Raw genomic sequence first — 10796 nt, 5'->3', positions numbered from 1 at the left:
GGTCATACACTGCTGCGGACAGGCAGCTCAGCAGTCTTAATGCAGAAACTCTGAGACGGAAGGAAGCACTATTGTGTTGTGGTTAATAGTAGAAGCTTTGGAGTCAGACTGACCTGGGTTTAACTTTCAACTCTGCCCCTCACTAGCCCTTTGTCCTTGAAAAGTGTCTTGCTCGGTTACCTTCTCTTTAAATAGAGATGAAAATTCCTCAGGGTCAGTATGAGGATTAAATAACCTAGCATATAGAAAGTACTTAGTGCAGTGTGGGAGTATAGTGTATGGTAATTTGGATGATGGTTGTGACGGTGATTATAAGAAATCACCAGATTTGAAATCACCAATAAGGGTTTGGCTCAGTGTTCCTTAAACCAAGGAGATGCAACGGTGGGAACATAGTCATGGAAATAATCATCAGTTTCAGTCTATGTATCTTGGCCCCCTAAATCACTTATTCCAAGCCATATTTTTTGTAAGAGCCCTCAGAGGAAAGATTCCCTCTGTCCCTCCTCTAAATCGAGTAGCATTATCTCAGCACTTCTGGGAAAGCTTGTTTATGGGACTTCTCCTTACTTCCTGAATGCCCCTAGGGAAATTTGATTAAAAGATTATGTTTATCTAGGAAAGTGGGTGATTATATTAATCTTTGCCGTGTCTGTTTATGACCATAAGCTGATACTTCTGAGGATGTAAAGGGGACCAACAAGAAGAGGAATAAAGAAAAGGAAACAATTTCAGCATTTCCCTGACCAAGTGAGGAGCCCTCTTCCTAGCATTAAGGCCCTTTCTGACTGTCTCTGCAGAATCACTTATACTGTAATTCCCATTCCTTTGGGAGTCTCTAAATAATTCTCTCAACTTGAGCCTCCTGGGGAAGACCCAACACATTGTTCTGGCATATCAGGCCCTAAGCTGCCTGTGCCATAATACCAGCATCCAGGATAGCTGACGCTGCTGTTCGACATCATGACAGGCAGTAGCACTGTAAAGATGATGAACAAATCATGCCAGCATCCCACGTGAATTCTGATTTCATTTCTTCAGGGAAGCAGCTTGTCTCTGCAGTCACTGCTCTAAAATCAATGCTTGGTCCTGCCCACAAACCCATACCCCAGCTCTTGGCTCTGACAGTAGGAATCTTGAAGGGCTTGAGTTCTCAAGAGTCAAATTAAGGATGGCCTTAATTTAGCAGAAAGTCTGCAGAAGGATGCCAGGGGATTCCCACTATACCACTCAGGTTACCGTTTTGAAATAAAGCACCATTGATGACATAGCTTTAGTAGAAGGTCAGACGGTAGGGACCCTTAACCTCTATTCCACATTTACTTCTCAAATGATGCAAGAGCTTGGGAAATAGTTACGGGGAACATCCCTCAGCATTTTCCCCTCAGCATTGGGGTTCTCAAGCTGTGTGTCCAGTTTGGAGAACTGTCCCTTCAGGGCTTCAGTGAAGAGAAGTAAAATATTCCATCTAGTGATCAAAGAAAGAAGGGCAAAATGAGAAGTTTCCAAGAAGAGGTTTGTGGGACAAAATGAGAGGGCAGTGGCCTGTCAGCTGGTGTCTTTTCTAGAGCATGATAGGACCTTGTCTTGGTGGTGCTTTTGAGTATGCCTGTACTAGGTGAGGAATCTGGGGCACTGTCCTTCAGAGCCATTCAGCAGAACTCTGTTCTCACAGAACAGCTATCGTGTTGGCGGGTTATAAACAGTATGACTGTCTGAAGGGAGGCCCTCTCACATCCCCACCCTCATGGAAGAAGTGAAACCGGGGCTTCCCTGGTGGCGCAGTGGTTGGGTGCGTGGCGTGTCTGGAGCCTGTGCTCCGCAACGGGAGAGGCCACAGCTGTGAGAGGCCCGCGTACCGAAAAAAAAAAAAAAAAAAGTGAAACCACTCATTCATGCCTAAACTTGTCTGTCTTGTTCCTGCATTTGTGAATTTGTGAGTGTGAGAAAGACAGGGGTGGAATGTGAACTTTAAAAAGGAGGGAGAGTCAATCTAACAAAGGATCTAAAACAAACATTACTCCACAAGGTGATCAGGAAATGGATAAAGTGCTCTTTGTGTTCCGAGCAACTGTACCCTCCACGCCCTTGCTGTCATTAAAGTGGACTAAGTTCAACTTCTCAAGGTGTAGGTAACATTTAGCCCAGTACCCACAGTGAAAGTGACATGTTCCTGATTGGAATCCTCTAACTTCCCAGTGCTTCCTCCACTTTTCTTCCCCTTTCTTCTCCTTATCACCTCCTTTCCCCGGTTCTGAAGAAGAGCCATAAAGTAATAATTCACACTTCGTGAAACTCCGCCTGCCACCCAGACCGTGACCTGAGCCTGCTTTCCAGACAGTAATTGGAGTGTCCCCTTGATCGGAGCCTCCCTCTCCTCAGCCTTTGTGTGCTGCCAGCCCCTCCGTCCCACCTGCAGTTTTATACCGTCCCTCCCACCTCCGTCAAGGAAGAGACACAGAGAGCCTGGCCGTTTCCACACCTGCCCTTTATTGGACTCAGCCAGAAGGCTGGCTCTGGACCCTCACACTTCTCAGACACCTCCCATACAGATTTAGGAAGGTGCCATCATTCTGTGAAGGCTCAGAGCCCACCCGTCTTGGAGCCCCAGGTTGAATCACCAACCAGAAGTTTGGGGGGAAGTAAAGGAAACAGGCAGACCAGAAAGGCAAGGCTCTTCAATGAAGGGGACTGATCTGAAGGGAAAGCCCGGGCCCAGCAGAGTCTCCTGAGGGCACACTGAATGCTCAGGAAAGACACTCAGGGGCAGGAGGAAGTAGGAGATCTGCTGGTGTTTATATGGCAACTTTGAGGAGGCGCTTGATGTCAGGCTCGATGTTGATGGTCGGGAAGGTGCGGCTGTAGCGTCGGAAGGGCTCCCCCTCTGGCCCGACGAGGAACTTCTCAAAGTTCCAAGACACATCTGAGCGGTGCACAGGGCTCCAAATGATGAACTTGGGATCGGTCATGAGGGAAAACGGGTCGTCGTAAGGGTAGGGGAGCTTATCCTTCAGGTAGGTGAAGACAGGATGCTCATTCTGACCATTCACATCGCACTTCTGGATAAGGGTAAAGGTGGGCTGGAATCCACCCCCAGGGCGGACGTACTTGAGGCTGTTCAGGATCTCCTCATTCTGACAGTTCTCCTGGGGGAGAAAAGAGACAAAGAGCTTGGGAAACGCAAGAGATGAAGGAGCTACGAAGGATCTACAAAGTCACCCTCCTGTACTCCCCAGGATCATTCTTTCTATTATGTATTCCCCACCCCCACCCCCCTACCCCGTTCCCTCTCTTTCCTTCTTCATTCGCTTTGCCCTACTCTTGACTCGGAGTTTGCCCTCTCACAGCTATTGTCTGATGGTTTGCTAGGCCATTTCTGAAAGTTCTCACAGACCCTAGCTTGGCTGTTCTTGTACTGAAAGATATAGAGCTTTTGAGCTGTCACTTCTCTCTCCGATCTACCCTGAGCAATGCTTAGGGTATCTGTCTGAAGCTTCAAGGAACCTTGAGTTCTGGGCAGTAGAAAGAAAGGGAAAGGAGGCTCAGGTCATATTGCCTAGAACCCTCCTTCCACTTATGCACCCACACATACATGCACACCCACACACACACCCTGCCACCACCTTCCCTTTCCTTTTGCCCTGGCCTTGCCTTTCTTCTAATTACCTGAGTGTTGAATCTAGCCTTGGCCTCTGCCCTACTCAGCTCCTCAAACGAAAGGTGAAACTGAGGTCTAGAAGAATGGGATTTATAGCTTCTTCCTTTCATCTTGTCCTAGATCTAAAGTACAAGTAGGAGGAAGCTTTGATGAAGGAAAACCCCATCCAAGGAAGACTAGTATTCAGGTGCCATAGAGGCAAAGTAGGTTAGAGACAACAATGAACGTACTGTAAACGGAATTACTTCATGACCAACAGGCATGAATTAAATAGGATTGAAGGTTTAGTGTTCTGGAATAGGCCAGGGGAAGGGGAAGTTAAGGAAATAAGTGCTTAAGGACCAAAAGTTGTGAATGTGTAATTATCGTTCCTTTCACTTAGCTTCCTGCACCTCACGCTCACTTGCTGTACTCAGCTAGGATGCTTTAGATCTCAACCTGTTGCCTGTCTTTCCTCCCCGCTGCCAGCACTGTCCTATCCCCACTTAGCATTCCCCACCCCTGACAGCCCACAAAGACCCATGGAAACCCTTATTTTCCACCCCCATCCGCCAAGTCTAAGAGTCATATATCTCCCTCAGGGGAAGAAGTTCCTGCCTCTGACCTACTAGAACCAATTAGTACAGTCAGTTCCAGGCCATCATGACATCTTGAGCCCAGAGTTGATGGCTATTAGACATCTTATCTCCTAATGCAAAAGGCCTGCTGGCTACTGGTAGGTTACGCATTCCCTCCAGCAACTGGCTGGCCTGAAGTGATGGAAGGAGGCATCTGTAGGGCCAGAGAGACCCCTCTGAAGAGGTTTTACCTTTTCTGTCTCTCTTTCCCTGGCCAAGCCTAGAAACAGAACTGAGGCAAGGAAGGAACAGTGAGAGCACTCATGGTTTGGGCTAGGTTTGTCACAGCCAATGACATTTCAGCCTTCCTGCCTATATCTCTGATAATCTCTTCCTTGCCTTCATGCCACTGTGAATTGAACCCAAGGGATTATAATTGGAGGACATTCTGCCTGCTTGTGCTATTTAAATCCTAAGTGCGGGCTTCCCTGGTGGCGCGGTGGTTGAGAGTCCGCCTGCCGATGCAGGGGACACGGGTTCGTGCCCCGGTCCAGGAGGATCCCACATGCCGCGGAGCGGCTGGGCCCGTGAGCCTTGGACGCTGAGCCTGCGCGTCCGGAGCCTGTGCTCCGTAGCGGAAGAGGCCACAACAGTGAGAGGCCAGCGTACTGCAAAAAATTAAAAAAAAAAAAAAAATCCTAACTGAAAATATAAGAATCCCTGAAAGATAACTTGAGGTGTGCGGGCTGAAGATCTATAACAACTTGACCCATTAATCAGGGACAGAGAGGTACGTATGATGCCCAGAGGAGACACGTACACTTTGCAAACCCTTTTACCTTCCCCCAAATTCACTCTCCACTTGGCTGATTTTAAACAAACAAACAAAACCTTTCAATCTAAATAGTAAAGCTACTTACATTTGCATATTACTCTATACTTTTCAAGTTACTTTTGTAGCTCTTATCCCCATAACCTCACAATAATCCTATCAGATAAGTGGTATTATCCCTAGTTTATAGAAGAGGAAACCAAAACAGAAAAATTGAGTGACTCTTCCTGGGGCACAGAGCTATTAGGTAGCAGAATCAAATGTAGTGAAAATGAAGGTCTCCTGAGTGAGTTCAATCCTAGTTTGATTCTTGACCTTCTATTTCCTCCAGTCATTCATTCAACAAACATTTAATGAGTGCCTTCTATACCCAGGCACGGAGGATACAATGGAGAGAAAAACAGACCTGGTACCAGCCCTCATGGAGTGTAGTGGGAAGACAAGAAACCATAAAAATCCATACGTTTGGTGTTCTATCACAGACAGAATCATACTGACTTCCCCCTGGTACTCGCATGCACCTAAAGACCTAGATTAACAAAACATACCCCATGATTCAAGACACTCAACACACATAGTCGTCCTCCCCCTCTCTTTAGCCCACTGGAGCTGCAGCAACCCAACTCCTTGGGTACAATACCAGGGACGTCTCACCTGATGTCCAAATTGGTTGCAAGGGAAGCCCAGAACCACCAGGCGCCTGGGAAAGCGGCATTGCAGCTCGTTGAGTTGGGTGAAGTCCCGGGTGGTTGTGCCTCAGAGCGAGGCCACGTTCTCAATCAGCACTGCCCTGCCTCGGAATGTATTGAAATCTACCTTCTCCCCGTCTAGGCTGATAGCACTGAGGTCGTAGAAGGACTTGGCAACGTAAGCCATGGTGCGAGTGCAGAGTGAGTGGCAGAGCAGTGTGGCCCCACTTAAGGGTCTGTTAAAGGGGTGGGAGGAAGGAGGAGCCAGGAAGGACCTCACAAAGGGACTTTGAGCATCCTCAGGATGACTTAGCAAAAAGTCACCTACCCGTAAGTGCTGTTCAAACAGGAAGGTCGCTCCTCCTATTTACAGACTCTGAACAAAGCCACCTCCCTGCTCCACCCTGTTGGCAACCAAGGAAGGGCCAATGTGATATCTCTGAGCAGACATGAATAATTCACTGCTTGCAGGAAACCAGAGCCCCAAAGGTTGGACGGGGAGGAAAAAAGGCAGGGACGGATGCAAGATTGACTCCTACTTGCCCCAGCATATTGTTTTCACCTGGCACAGACAGTTATTGAGCGCCTGCTGAGTGCCGAGCTCTGAATTGTGCAACTGAGAGGTCAGGGTCTGCCGAGGGCTGAAGGATGAGGAAGAGGATTGGGCGCATGTCCCCTTGGCTCAGACTACAAATGGAATATACATGTTACTGTTCACATTTCTCTCTTTGGCTGTTACTTTCCACAAGCACAAAATCAAAGGGACCATTAGGAGGACGGTGTGTGGTTTTCTAAAATAATGGCTTTCAGTGCCTCACTTGCACCAGTCTGAAGAGGGGAAGCTGTGTTTGTCTTGAAAAGTCTCTCAGTGAGTGATGGTACTTGTCCTGGAGAGCACATCTGCCCTTGCCCCCTGCGCTGTACCATCTCCTCTAATACCCCACACCCCACCTCCACAGGGTCATGAGGGTGCAGTTGGTTGTGGCTGGGATAACAGAGAGGAGTCACAGTGCAGGTGGGTAAACTCAGAGGGGATGGATGCCCCTACCTCTTATCAGACAAAGACAGTCCCAAAGGCTTCTCAGAGGGCCTTGTGCTGGTCATTCCCCACAGAAGGAAGTGTGCAGGCAGTCGAAGCTGCTATGGTTCTAGACCCAGCTAGGCCACTCACGATGTTTTCAACACCAGCATGCAATGTGTTGCAGGACATCGGGGGACCTGCTAAGAGCTATCATGGGAGCACAGCACTGGAAGCCCACAGAAACTAGAAAGACCTAATGCTTCACTTCGTTCTTCCAAACACCCACCAATGCAAGAAATCAGGGCTTGTTATTTTGTTTTTTGTTTTTAATGCCTGGATTTCTCCATCATTAAAGCTGGCAATTAGGCTTTACCTGGCTTTGGGATTTTAGAGCGAAATTTCAATAACAATGCAGTTGTTTACTAGAGAGTGTTTTCACAGGTATGTGTCCATTGGGAACTGTCTCCTAGAACAAAGAATAAGCCAGGTTGGGGAGCAGCTGGTCTTGAGAATCTGATTTGTTGAGAAGATGGAGGAAGTACTTTCCAGGAAGTACCCAGGTGTTCTGTTCTGTAGCCTGTTCATGGCTGTTTATAGCAACACGGGAATCCATACATCTTAACTGGCTGCTCCCTACAAAAAAGCCTCCATTACCTAAGTGGGAATGGAATCTTTTGCCACTAGAAGAGGTGGCAGGAAATGCAGAGGGAAGTGTGTCCCCTGCTGAGGCTGGGTGGAGTTGCTAGAAAAAGCAAATAAACGCCTCCTAAGCCACTGAGTCAAGAACTTTGCCCTGATAATGGGCTAAACTCTTAACATGAACTTGCCAGATTCACCTGCATGCCTAGCACTTCCCTAGTACTCTCTGGGCTTCCGGATGCCTCTTACTGGCTGCCCTTCTGGGACCCCTCTCCAGGAAGACCATGGAAGTTGCTGAACTGAGGAGTGGAGGTGCTGTCTTCCTTAGGTACATGACATCCCTTTTCTCCAGGGGCAACCTAGGACACCTTGAGTCGCCCAGGTTCTCACCTTTCACGATTGAATACAATTGATGAAGCTCTCCTAAAATACCTCTTTGTTTCCAGATTTACCTCAAACTGGCCTACTTTCCAGAAGCTTGTAACTCTGGACATGCACTAACATGGCTTTCCACAGGGACAGTAGATGTTCTGGAAACTTCACTGGCTTAGTAGGCAGAAAGCCTAGGTCGATGGTTCTCAATTCTGGCTGCAAGTGAGAACTGCATGTAGCGATTTTTCTAAATAGAGGTGCCAAGCTTTCCCCTCTGGAGATTTCAATTCCGGTTGTTCCTTTTAAGCCTTGACTCTGCCACTCTTCCTTGGGGCCCCTAGGCACCTGTTTCCTTATCTGTCGAACTTGGATAAAGATAATCACCTTCCTTATCTCACACAGACGTGATTGTCTGATTGTTCCGATAAAGGAGATAAAGCATTACAAGTTCTCTGTAAATTGGAAAATGCAGGTTAAGATCTTAGGCTACTGTTGCCCTGCCTTGTTTTACTCCTTCCTTCTTCATTTTATCTTTACCTCCAAACATTCTCTGCCTCTTCCATCAACTCTGGACCCCAGAGTATAGTATTCATCAGTCCCCAGACCCCAAGATTCTAGACCGCCTTGTTCCCTTGGGGTATCCAAGCACAGGGCTAGGATGAACTTCTGAAAGATTACTTAATCCCACCTCATGCCTTCAGGAAGACCTGTTTCTGTTACATTCCAAGCATATGAGAACCCTCTTGGTTTTTTTTTTTAATTAATTAATTTTTTTTTTTATTTTTGGCTGTGTTGGGTCTTCGTTTCTGTGCAAGGGCTTTCTCTAGTTGTGGCAAGCGGGGGCCACTCTTCATCGCGGCGCGCGGGCCTCTCACTATCACGGCCTCTCTTTTTGCGGAGCACAGGCTCCAGACACACAGGCTCAGTAGTTGTGGCTTACGGGCTTAGTTGCTCCACGGCATGTGGAGCTGGGATCTTCCCAGACCAGGGCTCGAACCCGTGTCCCCTGCATTGGCAGGCAGATTCTCAACCACTGCGCCACCAGGGAAGCCCCCCACCTCTTGGTTTTAAAGACACCCTCAGACATAGATATTCAGCATATCCCCAATGACTCTACTCAATCTTATTTCCACAATGGGAGCCCACTGCCGAGCAATGGGGGCTCTGCTTGGGGCTCCCCTGCAGGTGGCATTAGGAAAGGCACCAAACGGAAGACGTTTGCTGTTTCCATTCATTCTTCTGCTGTTCCTTTAGGATTCTGGAACCTCTTCTACCAGCACTGCCTCTCTCCCTCCCCCTGAACTGCCAGGGTCCCAGTGAGATCTACTCCCGGGGATTCACACAGGCAGTCACAACTGTGACTTGAAATATTCTTTATTTTGTAAACATCTGTGTTTAAAATAGATGAACCCTGCTCACAATTCATATCCTGGACCCGAGACACAGCACACGAAGTTTACCCGTCACAGGGAGATGCTGGGGCTCGGGAGCAGGTGGAGAGCCTGGGGCTGTGCCGAACCTCAAGACAACAGGTGCAAAGGTGGAGCCAACAGGCAGGCGCACCTGCTCAACAGTCTAAGGCCAGGTCCCAGGCTGTGTCCGGGACTGGAGAAGTTTAGGGGTGAGATGCTGACTCTGGTACCTCATGAGCATAGCTGCACCCTAAAATCCCAACCCCTCTCCTGCCCCATGCCTCTCCCCAGCTGTGGCCCTTACGGATGGGGCTTCTCAGGCCATAGAATCCTAACCCCAAGTTTTCCCTTCCAGAACCCCTAGGGTACAGTAAAAATATAGTCCCTCTTCCCCAGGGGGGCTAGGAGAGAAAGGCAATGGTACTCGGCCAGATCTTCAGGGAAAGCAGCAACACTGACCACAGGTTGGAGCCAGTGGCCAGTATAACTTCCCCTCCCCCGAGCCCCTGGCTGAGGGCACACTGTGGGTTGGCACTGCTGACCTCCCCACCCCAGTGATGCTGCATGTTTTAACACCTGAGGAGTTAGTCCTCAAGGAAACATCCTCAGCTGTGGTCATGATTTCGTCCTAAAGAGTCAGCTCTTTACATTTCTCATTAGCTGACGATTTATAACTATTCCTGCCTTCCTTTCCCTTCCACTACAATAACCCATACCCCATTCCCTCATCCTGAGCTACCCTCTCCTGCCCTCTCCTGATTTGATAAGAGTCAGAGGAAAGGTTTGGCGATTTCATCCCCCACCCATTTTTTCAGAGGAGTAAGGAAGTGGGGCTCTTAATCCTTCACATGTGTGTGTCCTGGATTTTAGTCTTTAATTAGTGAATGTTCGATGCCCAGTTTTGTTTTCACTCCAGTGCCAGCCATGCAACGCAGCTTAAGACTGATCCTCCTCCCTAGGCTTCTCCCATCTTGGGAAGGTGGGGAGGAACCCTACTAGGGCTGGTAACTGACTTGTTCCCTCCTTAAAGGGCCTCCTGCAAACGACTATTGGACCATATGGGGTTAAAGAAACTTCTTCCTGAAACAAAGGGCCCTGGAGGAGGGAGTCCGCTTCCCTCCACCTGTAGCCACAGTGCAGTTGGCAAACCCTCAAGCCTCTGAGTCAGGAGCTGAGGAACAAGATGAGCACATGGTCTTGAAGGCTGAAGGGAACAGCACCAAGCGTTTCTACCCAGGGCTTGCCTGCTTTCTGCCCATGAGCCCCCTGCCCTTCTCCCACAAACTTTGGGTCTCGGGAAAGCCTTGAGAGCGGAAGGCTGGGCTCGGTGAAAGACCACCAGCATGGTTCTTTCACCTCTCACCTGCCGGGGCGGTGGTGAAGTGCCCTTCTTACATAAGAAATGGAAGATGGGGCCCAGGAATCTCTGCTGCTGCCGAATTCCCCTCTGGTTTGCAAACTGCTGTCCTGGCTCTTAACTTGATATATAGGAGCTGGTCCTTCATTTCCAAACACTCCCCTTCCTGGAGTGTGTGGTTGGCCCCAGGGCTCTCCATGCCCCTGCAGTGCCCTCAGGCCTTGGTCCACATCTTTAAATTTGGGAGCCCGGGGGCAGG

At 48.8% G+C, this 10796-nt stretch overlaps 2 protein-coding genes across 2 annotated transcripts in view; both read right to left on the bottom strand.

Moving 5' to 3' along the window:
* Positions 1–2469: 2469 nt before the first annotated feature.
* On the bottom strand, positions 2470–8554 carry GPX2 (glutathione peroxidase 2). Its single transcript, XM_024750813.1, has 2 exons — positions 5702–8554; positions 2470–3146 (listed from the first exon to the last, which is right to left on the bottom strand). The coding sequence occupies exons 1-2, from the start codon at positions 5921–5923 to the stop codon at positions 2796–2798; spliced, it is 573 nt and encodes a 190-aa protein (XP_024606581.1). The 5' UTR covers positions 5924–8554; the 3' UTR covers positions 2470–2795.
* Positions 3021–10796, bottom strand: part of RAB15 (RAB15, member RAS oncogene family) — a 30257-nt gene continuing 22481 nt past the window's right edge. The window contains exon 8 of the mRNA XM_024750811.1: positions 3021–3146. Within this exon, the coding sequence (XP_024606579.1) occupies positions 3119–3146 (28 nt within the window). The 3' untranslated portion in view covers positions 3021–3118. The remainder of the gene's footprint in view (positions 3147–10796) is intronic.

Source organism: Neophocaena asiaeorientalis, unplaced genomic scaffold, assembly GCF_003031525.2.
Source record: "Neophocaena asiaeorientalis asiaeorientalis breed wild unplaced genomic scaffold, Neophocaena_asiaeorientalis_V1.1 scaffold140, whole genome shotgun sequence".
Lineage (NCBI taxonomy): Eukaryota > Metazoa > Chordata > Mammalia > Artiodactyla > Phocoenidae > Neophocaena > Neophocaena asiaeorientalis.
Note: the sequence above shows the minus strand (reverse complement) of the source record. Positions and strands in the feature narration are given on the sequence as shown.